At 39.4% G+C, this 17,568-nt stretch overlaps 1 protein-coding gene across 3 annotated transcripts in view; it reads left to right on the top strand.

Annotated features, from left to right (window-relative positions):
- Nucleotides 1-17,568, top strand: part of LOC111159039 (sodium voltage-gated channel alpha subunit 10) — a 95,633-nt gene that overhangs the window by 43,961 nt on the left and 34,104 nt on the right. For all 3 annotated transcript variants that reach the window (XM_022521409.1, XM_022521408.1, XM_022521407.1), the window contains 2 exons: nt 8,202-8,440; nt 10,627-10,800. In XM_022521409.1, coding sequence (XP_022377117.1) covers nt 8,202-8,440; nt 10,627-10,800 — 413 coding nt within the window. The remainder of the gene's footprint in view (nt 1-8,201; nt 8,441-10,626; nt 10,801-17,568) is intronic.

Below are 17,568 nucleotides of genomic sequence, written 5' to 3'. Positions count from 1 at the left end.
TGCAGTATATACTGAATTCAGTTATGAAGGGGGAACCTTTAAGTTACATTTCTTGAATACATGAGTTTGTGTTTTGGGAAATGTGTACATATTTCAGTAAAAACCATGTGTACATATTGTACATATTCTTTCTTGTTCTTTTCCCTCATAGATCATTATTTTAAAATCACTTTTCTTTTTTTTTAATTTTTATTTATTTTTTAAATTTGTTTTCAGTGTTCCAGAATTCATTGTTTATGCACCACACCTAGTGCTCCATGCAATATGTGCCCTCCTTAATACCTACTACCAGGTTCACCCAACCTCCCACCTCCTGCCCCTCCAAAATCACTTTTCACTGTAATAGTGTCTGTATGCCTAGCATTTTTCATGGCTGTGTAGAATGTTAACATGCTGCTATGCCTGTGATTTTTTGTTGGCCTGGTGAGTTGCTTCGATTCTTTTTTCTTTTTGCTATTAGCCATCAAACAGTTAATGTTAAATACAAACAGCTTGCTTTTTCATTTATTTCCCAGAAATTTCAAGCTTCCTCTTCCTCTTTTTTTTTTTTTTTTCATTTATTTACTCTTCAACGAGCATTTGTTCAGCACCTGCTTTATGTCTGGCATTATTCTGGTGCTGGGAAATCAGTGGTGAACGAGATAGAAGCCAGCGCACATGGAATTTACATTCTGGGAGCCAGAGCATACAGAAAATTAAAAAAAAAATAGATTTTCAGGTAATGATAAGAAGTAGGGGAAAAAATAAAGTAGGGAAGGAGATGGGAAAGACAGGACTACAGAGGGGCTATTTCAGATAAGGTGGACGCAAAAAGCTATTCTCCCTAAGGAGACCAGAAATCTGAATGAAGTAAGGGATTCAGACTTAAGAAAAAGTAGGGGAGAGAGTTCCAGACAGATGAATGGCACATGCAATGTATTTTGCAGGAAAGAGACAAGAATTAACAAAAAAAGTGTTCCAAACACATCCCAACCCAGGTTAGAACAAAAGAGGTCTCAGAATTGATGAGAAGCAACAGAGCATGATAGTTCAGAACACAGACCCTGGAGCTAGACTGCCTGGGTTTGCTTCCTGGCTCTGCCATGCACGGTAGGCTGTGCAACTTTGGATCTCCATTAACTGTTCTATGCTTCAATTGCCTCACTTGTAAAATAGTGAAAATGTACTTATCTTGTAATGTTTTTTGAGGATTAAGTGAGTTAGCATAAGTAAAGGGTCTAGATCCACAACTGGCACTTAGTAAATGTTCAGCAGATGTTGGCTATTCTTATTTACTCCGTAGTAAACGAGGGCAGAGATGTACCTGTTTCATTCATGGTTAGATTCCAGAACCTGAAAGAGCAGTGCTTGGCATATGGTAGACATTCAACAAACAGTTGTTGAATGAATGGTGAATGAGAGTGACACACAAAGGTGACATTTGGGGGTGATGCTTATTATAATGACCTGAACTGATAGATAGGAAGAGAATAAGGAATGATCAGATATCCTGAGGTAGGACAGACTTCCTCTAGAGGAAGAATAGACTAGGAAAAGCAGGAGACACACTGATATTTTTAAGACAATCTGGGTAAAGACAACTTCAGATTAGGGCAAAGAGGTCAAAGTTGTTTGAGCATAGGGAAGATGACTTCTAATCTTCTCTGGTTGGACATTATATCCACAACACAGTATATGAAGGGTACTTGGCATTGTCCAAGTTGTGTTGGAATTTACAGAGGCCACCTCTTTGGGAGTGATTGTGCCTGAGAAAGTTTGGCCCAACCCAATAAGAACTTGGCAATTCACTGAGCTCAGGGCACACGAACCATCTATGCTTAGCACACAAGCTAAGATTGGACAGTTGTCCAGACCAGACCAAAAGCAAGGGCATAGCAGTCAACACAACCCAGTCTCTACCCTCATGCTGAGTAGGAGACAGGGACTTGGAATAAGTTATTACCAGTGTGCTCAGTGTCTTGAAGGAGAAGTACAGGATGCTAAAGGAAATATGGTAAGTTTAGCCTGGAGTTAGGGAAGTATTCCAAGCAGAAAGGACAGCAAAATCTCTGAAGCAGAAGAGAGCTTAGTATTTAAAGAAATGAAAAAGCCTGATGTGGTTGGTGGGAGCACAGAGAGCAAGGAGGAGAGGGGCTCAAAATAAGGCTGGAGAGATGGACTGGGGCCAAACCCACAGAATTTCCTATACCAAATTAAGGATTTGGGGCTTCATCTTAAGAGCAGTAAGGTGCCATTAAAGGATTGGAGGCAAGGGAGCTACATTTGCATTTTGTAAAGATTACTCTGAATTCGTGTAGGGAATGGAATTAAAAGGGGAAGAGTGTTGGCAAGGAAACCAGTTGGGAGGAAACCAGCTGAGAGATGGCAGTGCCTGGACTCTGTGGTGGTAACAGTAAGAGTGGTAGGAATTGGGAGGATTAAGAGCTATCCCAGGGACCTAAGATTCAGGACTTGGTGGCTCACATGGTTCTGGCATAAGCAACTGAAGGGATACTGGTGCAACAGCTTGTAAAAGGAATACTTTAGTGGGATTCACTGGGGAAAGATGAGAGGGAAGATCATGAGTTGAGTCTGGGACATAGCAGGTTTCAGGTATCCTTGGGGCATTCAGGTAAGAATTTCCAGGAGGAAGTCAGATTTGCAATAAATGGGTCTAGAACTTAGAAGATGAGGACGACCTAGAAATACATATTTGAAAGCTGTTTGAATGTAGATGATAATTTTGGAAAGGTGCAGGTGGATAAGATGACAGGGGAATTGAGTAAGAAGAGAAGACCTGGGACAGAGTTCTAAGGAAACTATAATGTTTAGTGATTGAGCAGAAGAGACAAAGTCAGCAGACGAAGCTGAGAAGGAATGTCCAGAAATAGGAGAAGACCCAGAAGAATACAACACAGACCTGGGGTCTGAATTCCTTCAGGAAGAATAGAAAAGACAAAAGCAGCAAAAGATGCTGTAGAAAAATCGAGTAAGATTAAGTCTGAGAAGAGTCCAGGGGCTTTAGTTATAGGGATGTCTTCGGTGATCTAAGAAGTGAGGATTTGCAGAGTACAGGAGGAGGTTGAAGAAGGGAGGTGTGGTGGGAGGAGAAGGATATATTGTATATAGACAACGTTTTCAGAAGTTTGCCTGCGAAAGGGAGGAGATAGTAAAACATCACCAGGGTGTAAGTAGCATTGTTTATTTATTTTCTTGTATGGAGTTTTTAAAAAGTATATTTACATGCTAATGGGGAGGATCTGTGAGAATGGGAAAGACTGAAGATAAAGGAAAGAGAGAATATTCAATAGATTCCTGAAGTGACAGGAAAGGATGCACAAGTGAAGAATGTTAATAGGAGAAATGGCATTGTGAATTGTAGCCGAAGGAAGGGAAGGACGTTCCTTCTGGCTTAAATTTCTGTAGGAGCCTTTCAGGGAAAGAGCTGTAATCATGTTCCAAGCTAGCAAGTGCATGATTCGCTTAGACTCTGGGTCTCCCCAGACATTCAAGATCAGCAACAGTTAAGGCTGTTTACAAGGCAGAGTTTTTTCCTGTCTTGCCTCACAGACATGCACTTCCTGACACAATGGCGCATCTGCAAGATTTTTAATGCAACACGGCTTCCTGTGCTTTTTAGTGCCGGAATAGGTCCAGGGAAGTGCTTGCTTTTGTTTCAGCTAGAGATCATTGATTTTGCCTCCAGGGTATGCAAACTGCTTTAGAAAACATATTTTGCCAGTTTATATTGCTGCCATTCCAAGTGTCCTTTCAGAGCATTCTCCTGTACTCTGATTGACCTATGCTGTATTTGCTAGCCTTTGCACATAACTTATGATTTGATTTTTACAAATGTTTCCTAGTTTCATTAAAAATAGAGTTTGCATTTCTGTCTCTCAGGTTTGATGCCTTTAGTGGTTTCTGGAAGTAGAGGGGCAACACATCCTTTTTTTTTATATTATCTTTATTTTGGAAGATTTTTTTCAGTTTTCGAGGTATAATTGACAGAACTGTAAAATATTGAAAGTGTACATTGTGATGATTTGATACATGTATACATTGTGAAAGGCTTTCCCTATCTAGGTTATGAATACATCCCTCACACCTCACACGTTCATCTCTTTTTTTTAAATATTCCACATAGAAGTGATACTGTGTAGCATCAGTATTTACCTTGCTCTGACTTACTTCACTTGGCATAATGTCCTCAAGTTTAAGGGTAAACACCAATATTTCCTTCTTTCTTGTGGCTGAATAATATTCCTGTTTTTGGAGGAGGGTGTATGGGCAGGTGGATGTGTCTCACATCGTCTGTATCCATCCATCTATTGATGGACACTTAGATTGTTCCATATCTTGGCTATTGTGAATAGTGCATCAATAAATATGGGGAGAACAGATGTCTCTTTGAGATACTGATTTCATGTCCTTTGGAACTAACATAGTAATTTTATTTTTAAATAAAAATATTTTAATGAATATATTCTGAAAATATTGAGGAATCTCCATACTGTTTTCCACAGTGGCTGCACTAATTTACATCCCCACCAGCAGTACACTAGGGTTCCCTTTTCTCCACATCCTTGCCAACACTTATTGTCTCTTATCTTCTTGATGATAGCCATTCTATCAGGTGTGAGGTGGTATCTCATTGCGTTTTTAATTGCATTTCCCTGCTGATTTGTGATATAAGCACCTTTTCATGTACCTGTTGGCCATTTGTACATCTTCTTTGGAAAAAAAAAGTCTACTTAGTTCCTCTGCCCACTTAAAATCAAATTATTTGGGGGGTTTTTTGCTACTGATATGTAGGAGTTTTTTATATATTTTGAATATTAATTCCTTATCAGATGAATGGCTTGCAATTTTCTCTCATTCCATAAGTTGCCTTTTCCTTTTGTTGATGGTTTCCTTTGCAGAAGCTTTTTAGTTGATGTCATCTTGTGTCTTTACTTTTGCTTTAGTGGACTTTGCTTTTGGTATCAAATCCACAAAATCATTGCCAAGAATTTGCATTTCTATTTCTCAGTCTCCTGGATGCTTTCATTGATTTCTGGAAGTGGAAAGAGCAACACATTCTTTGCTCCATTATTTTAAATAAAATCTGTTTATCAAATTTTTATTTAGAACATTTTTGTTTGAATGGGCAATATGTTATACAGGATTTAAAACACGCCAAAGGGCATATTTAAAAAAAGAGAAATATTTCTGTCTACCCATCTCTCCTTTCCAGAAAAAATGTCCAAACCAGTTGTCCTGTGTTTCCTCCCAAAAATATTTTGTTATGCTCAATTAAAAATATATAGTCCTTCTTCTCCCTTGAAAATGGTAGCATATCACATACGTTATTCTGTGTCATAATTTTTTAATGAATATATTCTGAAAATCATTCCATGTAAGTACTCTTACATTTTCCAATAACTGTTAGTATTACGTTATATAGAAGTGCCATAATTTAATTAGCCATTCCCTTCTTGATGGGAAGTAAATTCTGCGATCACTACATCACTTTCTACATGCACTATAGGTTAAATGCCTCAAAGTGAAATTGCTTTGTCATGGGGTAAGCATTTTTAGTTTTGAACAACAAAGGAGGCTCTGTTTTAAATATATCAACTTGCACCCACCCAAGCAATGGATGATACTGGCTTTCAACCCACACCCTCCAAAACATAATTATCAAACTGTCTTATCTTTGCAAATCTGATCCGTGAAATAATATTTTAGTATACCTTTATTTTGCATTTCTTTCATTTTGAGGATTATTGGATATCTTTTCAAATATTTATAAACCACTTGAATTTTCCTTTTAGAAACTGTCTAATCATTTTTCTATTGGTTTGGTCTTTTTCTCATTGATTTTTAAGAGTTCGTACATATTAATGAAATGAGCATTTTGTCTATGATATGAAGCACAATTATTTTTCTCAGTTTTTTTTTATTTTATTTGACAAAATGTTTGGAAGATTTTAAAGGCTTACAAGGATTATAAGTCATTACAACAACATGGTAGTGAAAATAGTTTGATCTATGGAACAGAAATGGACACTTGCATATGAAAGTATATGGGCATAGATAGAAATAATTTATGACCAAAATGAAATTTCAAATCCTTTGGAAAATTAGATATTATGCAATAAACAGTGTTTTTATAAATAGCCAGAGGTTGGAAAAAATAAACTGGATTAATATCTTAATCCTTACTCAAAATAAACTCCAAATGCACTAAAATTTTAAGGGAAAGGTAAAGCTACAAAAGAACTAGGAGAAAATGTGAATAAGTGTTTTTTTAATCTTGTGATGAGAATGGCTTATAATGCAAGGCATGAAAACAAGTAAACATAAAGACCAACACGGCTAAATTTGACTACACATAATTTTTTAATTTATGTATAGGAAAATGAAACTTAGTAAAATTTGGGAGCATATATTATTTCTATAAGTTCCTTTCTTTTGAAAAATATATATAGCAAAAAAATTCAAATACTACAGATGCATATACAAAGAAAACTATGTCTTTCTCATGCTAAAGAGACTTGATGCTCTCCAGTGTCCCAGTGCACTCTCTCAGTTTCTCATGTATCCTTCAGGCTACATTCCATGCATTCACACACACACACACACACACACACACACTCACACAGGTCACATATATATGAAGTTTTTTTTTTTTTTCATCTCTGTAGGTAAATCTAACTCACTGTTTTTCAAAATGGATTTTATCAGTTGTTTCTAATAGTAGTAGTAGTAGTAGTAGTAGTAGTAATATAATCAATGGACAGCATCTTTCCTTGCCATGTGGGCTGGCATTTCTGCAGAGTGTGTATCTTACAGGAGAATTTATAGATAGACCTCTAGAGTTGCTCTCTGTTGAAGTGGCCCAGTTGCACATCCACATGGAGATTTAATGGAAGCAGCTAGAGATGAGCCTGTTGCTTAAGGAAAAGATCAGAAACTCAACATATAATCTGGGGGAAGATAACATAGCGATGGTTTTTTAAGACCATGGGGCTCAGGGAGATTACCTAGAGAGGGGAAAAAAGAAATATCAAGGAGAGAATGCTTGAGATCTCCAACATTCAGAGGCAGGAAATGGAGAGACAGGAACTAAAGTTGAGAAGAAGTCACTGACAAGGGAGAAAAACCAAGAAGTTATGATGTCCTGGAAGGGATTTCGAGGAGAACATTACAAATTCTGTCAAATGCTGTGAGAGGCAGAGTAAGGGGATAACTAGAAATTGATTATTTGAATGTGGAAGAGGTAAAAGCCTGATTCCAGGGGTCAGGGAGGAAATAGAAGTGAGATATTAGAGAAAGTTAAATGCAGAAAACTCTTACAAGGAATTTTGTTGCTAAGGGGACAGTAGATGAAGAATTACAAGGGCCCCAGGGATATCTTTTGAAAAGTGTAGATACACTTAAAGCATGTTCACATGCTGATGGGAATAGTCTGGAGGGCAGAGAAAGGGGATGACACAGGCCTTGAGCAGGTAGACAAATAGGAGTAGAGTGAGCTCGTGTGCTGGATAGGGTACAGAACATGGTGATAAACTTGTAGATTCCTTGGAAACTCAGTGAAAAGGGAAGAAGGGGAAGTTCTTTTGTGAGTGATTTTATATTCTGAGGGAAATCAAAAGATGCTGGTCAGCAACGAATAAGTAGCCAAGGGAAGGTTGGAGGAGAGAGGGGAAGTGAGAAATGTTAGCCTGGAAGACTGAGGGAGTAGACTGAAATGGAGAAACATGGCAGGATTTCTGGACTGTGACAAACTGGGACTCATGACTCTTTAGTGGGACCAGTCAGCATACTTGTATAGTTTTTCTAACCAGGTTTACCTGGTTGGTATAGATGCAGAAGAATCTGCATGTTCAGGGAAAGAGAGGAGTGGAGAAGGGGAAGAGAACTAAGGGTGTCTGCAAGGGGGTTTATAGAGGGCTGGACATGAAATCTAAGCTAGGTAAATGGAGAACCAAGAACATGACTTGGGGCTTGGGCAATTAAAAAGTGTAGGGTCCATGCTCTGGGGGACTGAATGGGGACAGAGATTGGACTGCATTTCCTGGACTGAAGGAGTTCAGAAAACAGGAGAAGGTCATCAGCAGGGTGCTGAGGCAGAAACTGCCAGTGGTATTAGTATTGACAAGGTCTAGGGGATGACCAGGGGATGGGAGTATGAGAGGATACATGGCTGACAGCTGTCACTGACCACACCTGTGATACAGAATTGGAGGAATCCGAACGGAGGTGCCCACCCTGCTTGACCACTTTGGCTCAGAAGTATTTGATCTGGGAGTGCTGCCCCATGTGGGTGAAGCTCAAGACACTTCTCTTTGGGATTGTGACAGACCCCTTTGCAGAGCTCACCATCACCTTGTGCATTGTGGTGAACACAGTCTTCATGGCCATGGAGCACCACGGAATGAGTGCCACCTTCGAAGCCATGCTCCAGATAGGCAACATTGTGAGTGTGCTGGCAGCCTTTGCCCAGATGTCGTGGTGGGGGGCTTTGGGTGGGATGGCAGCATGTCTTCGTTCAATGGAGTGTTGATGGAGAGAGGGGAGGTGTTGGAGATGTGGTGGCACTGAGAGAGGAAGTCAAGCCTGGAGAGCCAGGCTGAGCTGGTGCAAATTTCTTTCAGATAAACCAGCACAGGGAAACAGACCTGGAGAGTCCTGACCAAAAGGCAGCTAGCTCCCTGTTTATAGAACTTAGGTCAGGCGCTTGAATTCTCTGGATCACAGCTGCCATCTCCATTGAAGTTAAGATAAATGTCACTTTCACATCTAAAGACAGCCTATGGACTTGCAAAGTTTCCTCCTACTTCTGTTGCTTTTATGACTGCAAAACACAGTGGTGGTGGATTTTCAGTGGCATTGTTTAAGGGCAGACAGAGTGGGGGAGGAGCGGGGAAGGCAATGGGAGGGAGGGAACATAGAAATGTGGTTGCTGTTGTAACCAAAGCACCAGGGAATCAGAACTTTCCTTTTGTATCTGGTTTGGACAGGATGTTACTTTGAGTTGTCCTCCATTATTTCTTTTTAGTATTATTTGCTTTTAACAAGATAAAATCCATACTGGACTTCACTACACGGTAAGCAGAAGGTAAGAAGCTCAGGATCCTGCCTCCATGTTCACTGCAATATCTACCCCACTAGAGGTAGCCTATTTGGTCTGCCGGGATCGTCCCGCTCCTCCAACTCCTCATGGGCTGCAGACTTAAGTAGAAAGGAAGAGTCTCTGGGAAATGTGACTACTCTTCCTTAGAAACCTCCCCTTCTCCCAGAATCCAGTGATGTGAAAAGGATTCCAGCAGGTTCTGGGATGCTATGGAACCAGCATGGCTTGCCATTATATTTTGACAGCACCTGGGTTGAGAAGCCACAGTCTACTTAAGGTTGATATGAAGAGGGGAAGTGGAAAGAGAAGGAAAATCCTATTTCCGAGAAGTCAGCACAAACCACAGAAGGTCTTTCAGAAGAGACCTCAGAGCCCACACTCTCATTTTGCAGCTGGAGAAGTTGTAACAAGAAATGAAAAAGGTCTTCACCATTGGGACAGAGCATAGTGCCATGTTTTAAAAAGAAAGCAAGAGAGGCAGGCAGAGTTTGGTGCTTTGTCAGTGTTATCTCTACAACACAACAATGCTGTGAGGCTATCACCACCCTCACAGCCCCAAAGAAGGTACTGAGACTAAGAGAGATTGAGTATACTGCCCAAGATGGCACAGCCCGTGAGGATGGAACCCATTGACCCAGTCTCAGTAGGACACAGGACCTTAGCCCACCCCACCATGCCTCACTTGTCTGCAAAATGCACTCAGTGCATGCGCTTTGAATTACAGAGTTGCAGTCTATGGTATCAGGCAGATCACTTAAACTCCCAGACTTTCCTTCTGTGTAAAGACGATGCAAACACCTCTTTCCCAGGCCAGTGAGAGGCTTTGCTAAGAGCAAATGAGAGAATAGCACCCGATCTTTCTTCCCTACTTATCTCCCTTTCCTGCTGCTTTTCCCATGACCTGAGCCTGGGCTTGACCTTTCTCAGTGTCAGAATACTGCCCTTTTTATGACAACTAAAGAAACCCAGAGCTGAAAGACTTTTAGGACTTATTATTATTGCTCTAGTTTAACAGCTATTATTTATTAATGAGGTAATATTGGCCAGGACCTTTGCTGAGAATTGTGTATGTATTTTCTCATTTTATGCCCATTATACAGATGAGGAAATTGACTCTGTCTGCTTTCACAAGCTGGGACATGGCTAAGTTGGATTTTTCTCTGGGTCTGTGTTGCTCCACAATCCCAGCTTTTAACTAACTGAACCAGATTGACTTCTCATTTAGATAATTATATAATAATTATTATCCTAATGATCCTCCTCCTCTACCATCATTCATATGAAAACACTAAAGCCTAGGTTCTAATGCATATCTCCTGAGCACTGGTCCAGAGTCTCTCTGTGCTGTCACACTGAGTGTTTCCATCCCCAGTCGTTCAAGAGCCCACAGAGTATTAGGAACCTAAATGAAAACAAAGTCAAGTAATTTGTTACTTTATTTTAAACTAGACATTTCCCTGTTGCCCTACTTGTCATTGCCCCCTAACTCCACAGACTCTGCTGAGATGGATTCTTCTTTCCAACCACAGGTCTTTACTGTGTTTTTTACTGCTGAAATGGTCTTCAAAATCATTGCCTTTGACCCCTACTACTACTTCCAGAAGAGGTGGAACATCTTTGACTGCATCATTGTCACTGTGAGCCTGATAGAGCTGGGTGCGGCCAAGAAGGGGAGCCTGTCAGTGCTGCGGACCTTCCGCTTGGTAATGTTCTCTCTTGGCGACTTGGGGAGACTCCCTCCACATTCAGGGAGCCACACCTCTGGGAACAGATGCTGTCATTCGGGGACCTCAGCAACCAGCAATCTCTTTCTCTCCTGTCCCTGTGTGGAGGACGCAGGGCATGGTTCCAGGGAGCTGAAGACTTGGTCCTTTCTATTTACTCAAAAGTGGGGCATGACTTCTCATCTCTGGGCCTGGGCCCCCTCAACTGTACCCTCTTGCTCTCTTATCAAATAACAATAACAGTGATAATCATAGCAGCTACTGTTTCTTGAGCACTGATAATGTGTCAGGCACAGAGCTAACCCCTTGACATAACATGGCATGTTAGCATGGGCTAATTACCATCCTCAGTATTCTCTTAGAGCCAACTAGGGTCCAGTATCCATCTTTGGAGAGAAGGAGGACAGAGTGAAAGAGAGAATGTCCAGCAATCTCACAACATCCACTTCTAGGACAGAAGGTCTGCTTGGGGCCTTAGCATGGGAGCCAGCAAAGCAGCACTGAGCTCCCTGCCTTGGTTTATCTGCAGTGGGACGGCAAACTCAAAGGCCTGCAGGAATCAAGCAGATGATGACATAAAGGTGGCCAAGCAAGAGATCTTGGCACTGAATAGTTGTCCCACATACACAGGTAGGCAGACCCAACACAGTGCTTGACTCCAGGGAGGGACATTTACATAGGAGTCAGGGAGATTTATGCCAAGGAAGTGTCCCTATCCATTATTGTCCTAGTCTGCAGCTTTTCATAAGAAACAAGAAATCCATACTCTAATGTGGGCTACTAATCCACTTTTTAAAAAGGCACTCTAAAAGTCAAATGAAGCATATCCTGGGACACATTTGTGTCATATACCACCAGTTAGTGACATCTGTCTGAAATGACGTCTTTCATTGTCCTATGGAAAGAAGGGCATAGTGGGCCTACAGAGCCCTGTACTCATAATGTGGAAACTTGAGAAGTTAGGAATTAAAACAATTTTTTTAGTGATTTAGAAGGACAGATTTTTTAGAAGGACAGATTTTTTAGAAAGATGGAATTTTAGAAGGACAGATTTCTCTAAGTACCTAGAAAATGATGTCAAGAGGCAGGCACCCATTAATGGTCCATGTAAGATCCCCCATGTACAAACATTGAGGGAGCAAGAGTCCATACTCCCTATGCCCTGGGAGGGCCTGAAGTTAGTTTTCTACTAAAATATGAACATTTTTGGCACACTTGGGGGAATGTAAGCTTGGTATTTTCAAATCTACGTGCTTCTTTTGCTGACTCCATGAAGCCTATATTCTCAAACAACCAAAAATAGGCAGGTTTATTCCATAGCCTTGGCCTACAGAATTCTCCAGGAACCAGCCTCTCTGGTCCCATCTTCCTCCTGATCCTGACATGCTGCTCACCTCACCATTCCCTAACCACGGCCACCACCCCCATGCTTTTCTGGGGGCCATTAGTCCTCCTCCTCCACCACCTTCCCATTCCTCATTAAATGACTGATACCATGGTCCATCAGTATTATGATACGCTTGAAAGAAACTCAAACACCTTTTGGCTCTAGCCCTTCACATTTTTGTATTTGGCAAAACCCTATCAAATATTGAAGCTGAAACCAAATATTCCCTCTGCTGTGCCTAACCCTGAGCTGTGGACATTACCGTAGAAAATTCACACAGCCCATATCATCAGTTTCATCATTTTTATTAATAGATTTTATTTCTTAGAAAAGTTTTAGATTGTTCATAAAAATTGAACAGACGGCACACAGAGTTCCTATATACCTCCCCTGGCCAACCACAGGCACACAGTTTATCCTAGTATTATCATCTTTTGTTGCTTACAAGTAAGTCTTCAGTGGTTTCCCATTGCTCTGAGGACAAAATCCAGAGTCCTTTCGATGGTCTCCGAAGTTGGCAAAATCAAGACTTGCTTACCTCTGCAAACAATCTCCTTTTGCCCACTTTGCTCCAGCCAGAGAGACCTCCTCTCCCTTTGTCACACTTAACAGAACTATTCCTGCCTCCGGTCCTTTGCACGTTCACTCCCTCGGCCCAGGATGCTTTCCCCTGTCTTTACTTAGATCATTCATTCTCCTTTCTCCTGGCTCAACCCACACATCACGTCCTCAGAGAGGTTCTTCCTGACCACATTATCTTAGGTTGGATTCTCCCAGCAAATTAATCTGTTTTACACAGTTTGCAATCATCTGTGAGACAAAAACCAGGGTTTCCTTGTCTACTATTCTATCACAACATCCATCACATAGTAGGAACTCAATAAACACTTGTTGATTGAAAGAAAGGAGGCAAATAAGGACAGAAGGAAGAAATGAAAATGCTGTGTCTTCCTTTTTGCTTTTTGCTCCCTCTCAAAGTAGCATTGCCTCCCTTCCCATCACTGATATCCTGGCTCCATGCATCCACTGGTCTGTCCTTGTAGCAATACCACATGGCTTAAGTCCTGCAGTTGCCTTGAGCATGTCTGTGTCTATAAGGCAAGTCACCTACCTCGTCTTATTTCTTCAAGAATATCTCAGCCCCTGCACCTCTGTATTCATTTTAGAATCAACTTGCCAAATTACATCCCCACATACACACAAAACTGTTGTTTTTTTCTACTGGGACCGTAATAATTTATACATCAATTTGGGAAGAAATGCAACCTTTACATTATGTAGTCTTCTGACCTATGAAAACAGTACACTCTCCATTTTTTTCAATCTTTCAATAGTTGTATAATCTCTCCCTAGAGTTTTATAATTTTTTTCCATTAGGAATTTTCTCCATCTTTTGTTAGATTTATTCCTAGATATTCCCTAGTTCATTATGCTATTATAAATGAAATCTCTTTTTAAATGTCTTTTTCTGAGTGTTTTTTTTTATTAATATTTTGCTATATAGTACTTTTGTATCCAGGAATTTCTTATTAATTCTGATTTATCTATACAGTCTTTCAAATTTTTTAACACAATCATATCATATGCAAATAATGAGTTTTGTTTCTTTTTTTCTAATGCTGATACCATTTGGTTCTTTTTTTTTTCTTTTTTTAAAATTTTTTCTTTCTTTTCAGCATAACAGTATTCATTGTTTTTGCACCACACCCAGTGCCCCATGCAATCCATGCCCTCCTAATACCCGCCACCTGGTTCCCCCAACCTCGCACCCCCCGCCCTCAGATTGTTTTTTTTTAATTGTTTTAAAACCCTCAGATTGTTTTTCAGAGTCCATAGTCTCTCATGGTTCACCTCCCCTTCCAATTTCCCTCAATTCCCTTCTCCTCTCCATCTCCCCTTGTCCTCCATGTTATTTGTTATGCTCCACAAATAAGTGAAACCATATGATAACTGACTCTCTCTGCTTGACTTATTTCACTCAGCATAATCTCTTCCAGTCCAGTCCATGTTGCTACAAAAGTTGGGTATTTATCCTTTCTGATGGAGGCATAATACTCCATCGTTTATATGGACCACATCTTCTTTATCCATTCGTCCGTTGAAGGGCATCTTGGTTTTTTCCACAGTTTGGCGACCATGGCCATTGCTGCTATAAACATTGGGGTACAGATGGCCCTTCTTTTCACTACATCTGTATCTTTGGGGTAAATACCCAGTAGTGCAATTGCAAGGTCATAGGGAAGCTTTATTTTTAATTTCTTGAGGAATCTCCACACTGTTCTCCAAAGTGGCTACACCAACTTGCATTCCCACTAACAGTGTAAGAGGGTTCCCCTTTCTCCACATCCTCTCCATTTAGTTCTTTTAACTACACTATTGTGATGATTAAGATGCCCCATATACTGTTGAAAGGACGTGTTAATAGCAGACATCCTTGCTGTTTTCCTGATCTCAAAGAGATTGCTTTCAATATTTCACCAAGTGTAATGTTTATTTTTTTTTAAAGATAAAGAAGAAACTTTTATGGGTTTAGGAAGTTCTCTTTTGTTAAGTATACTTATCATGAATGGATGTTTAATTTTATCAGACAACTGTCCTCCATGTATTAAGATAATCAAATGATTTTTATCCTTTAATGCATTGAAGTGGTGAATTATATTAATTGATTTTCTGCTGTAAAATCAACATTGCCTTCCTTGGATGAATGCAACTTGATTATGATACATTTTTCAGTACAATGGAAATTTCAGTTTGCTTATAATTTGCTTAAAATTTTTGCATCCTTATTGATGAGTAATATTTGGTCTGTAATTTTCCTTCCTACATTGCACTTGCCAGATGTTAGCAACTAGCTATCAAGGTTGCACTAATTTCCATAAAAAGAGGTGAGAAATAGTCCTCTTCCTCTATACCCAGTCTTTGGATAATATTGAAATTACTTACTCCTTATAGGGTTGGTAGAATTCACCAATGAGGCCATTTGAGGTCAAAATTTTTCATGACTGACTTAATTTTCTTACTGGCTGTGCGACTACTCAGGTTTTCTGTTTCTCAAATTGGTTTTGGTAAGTTATAGTTTTCTAAAAATTTCCCTTATCTAAATTTTCAAGTTTTTTGGCATAAAGTCGTGTGTGCTATGCCATTATATTTTAAGGGTCTATATTTTAAAGGTCTCACCTGCACTTATGTTACCTTTTTCTTTCTTTAAAAATGGTGATTTGTGCTTTCTCTCATCTGTTATATATTAGCCTTGCCAAAGGTCCTCAATTTAATTAGTCTTTTCAAAGAACCAACTTTTAGCTCATTGGTCTCTTCTCCTTCATTGATGTTTTCTATTTCAAGTAATCCTGCATCTTATCTTAATTACATCCTCCGTCCTACATGTTTTACACTTTTCTAACTTCTTAAGATGGAATTTTCAACCTATTTTCCTTTCCAATATATTCAATGAAGACTTCATTTCCTTCTAAGAACTGCTTTAATATATAGAATTTTCCTTATTATTTGGCTTTCAATATTTTCTAATTTCAAATTTGATTTCTTCTTTGACTCAAAGGTTAATTAGAAGCACAGTTCTTAATTTCTAGTTATCTTCATGCCATCAAGTTTTAGCTCAATTGTATTACACTTAAGAGAACATACACGGCTTGTTCAATGCTTTGAAATTTATTGTAATTTTCTTTTGGCCCAGCATGTTGAAAATGTTCCTTATTCACTTGAAAAGGTGTCTTCTGCGGTTGTAGGGTACAATACTCTGCATATATCCATTGGGTAGAGAAAGTTCATTGTGTGGTCCAAATATTCTACATCCCTGCTTATTTTTGTCTGCCTGTTCTAGCAATTACTGAGATGGTAGTGTATAAAAATATCTCCCACTATGATTATGGAATGGTCTGTTTCTCCTTATGGTTCTATCTTGAAGCTGTGTTATTAAATGCATACATATTTTAAGTTGTTATATCTTCCCTGTAAAGTGAAACTTTTATCAGTAAGAATTGACCTTCTTTCTCCCTAAAAAATGTTTTTTGCCTAAGAAAAAAACACCTCATCTGCCTCATATTAAAATTAAAAGACTCTGTTTTCCTTTGATATAGAATTTGCATGATGTATCTTTACCCATCCTTTTTTCTACGACTTTTGTATACCTTTAGGGTTTTTGTATGAGTCTCATAAATAGAATACAGTTGGATTTTGGATTCTTATTTACCTCTGACAATCCAATCTTTGTCTTTTAACCAAAACATTTAGCCCACTTACTTTATCGTGCATACTGATATGTTTGAATTTGTGCTTATCATATTTTGGGTTTTCTGTTTGCTTCATCTGTCCTAGTATTTTTGTTCCCCGTATTCCTCAATTCTTTCTTTAAGATTTTATTTATTTATTTGAGAGAGAGCACATGAGCCGTGGGGGAGGGAGGGACAGAGAGATGGGGAGAAGCAGGCTCCTTGCTGGGCTTGGTCCCAAGAACACAGAATCATGAAATGAACCAAAGGCAGACACTTAACCAACTGAGTCACCCAGGCACACCCTCTCTTCCTCAATTTTTTATTTATTTTGGACTGTTTATTTTTTCCTGTTCCATTTTCCTCCTTCATTAGTTTGCAAACCTCTCTGTTTTTATTCTTTGAGTGGTTACCTTAGGAATTATTTAATTAAAGTCAAAAGTTAGCTAAAACCTCTACTTTCCAAGACCACTTTTCACTCCATATACCCCTTCCCAACTTACCACTGTGCTAAGCATTTTATCTTGTTTTTAAAAAGCTATATGATTCAATCAATCATAAATAATTCCCAACTTACTATTATTATTTATTTTAGTTTTATCTTGTTTAAAAAGAAGCTATGTGACTTAATCAATGATAAATAATTCTATCTATTGTACAAACAATCCCCAAAACCCCATAGCTTAACCCAGTCAAGGTTCGTTTCTCACTCATGTCATCTTCTGATGCAAGCCAGTCAGCTCCAGGTGGGACTCCTTCAAGAAGTGACGTTACCACATCCAAGGAAGGTCAGTACAATCTTCAAAACTTGCCTCCTATTTGTGGAAACATGGCCAAGCCTTTTTTTCAGCTTTAAACAGTCAAAGGTTTTTCAATCAGGGTTCATGGCTTCTTTTACAATGCAATTCCTTCAAAAGTTAGGTGGCTTCAAACCTCTCTGTGGCCTGTGGCGAAGTTCTCAATTCCCCTTTATTTCTTTCTTTCTCACCCCCATGCCTTTCTCTCTCAAATGGTGGCTCTCAAACGGTGGCCACAGCATTTGGAGAATCTTTGCGGAGATTTGCTTCATTTCATTGAAAAATTTAACTGGTCTTCAATACTTAAAAGACTTGATCCTATTGCTTAACTGATTAG

The sequence above is a fragment of the Enhydra lutris genome, unplaced genomic scaffold (assembly GCF_002288905.1).
Source record: "Enhydra lutris kenyoni isolate GAN:26980312 unplaced genomic scaffold, ASM228890v2 scaffoldscaffold66, whole genome shotgun sequence".
Classification (NCBI taxonomy): Eukaryota; Metazoa; Chordata; class Mammalia; order Carnivora; family Mustelidae; genus Enhydra; species Enhydra lutris.
This window is presented reverse-complemented; position numbering and strand designations above follow the sequence as displayed.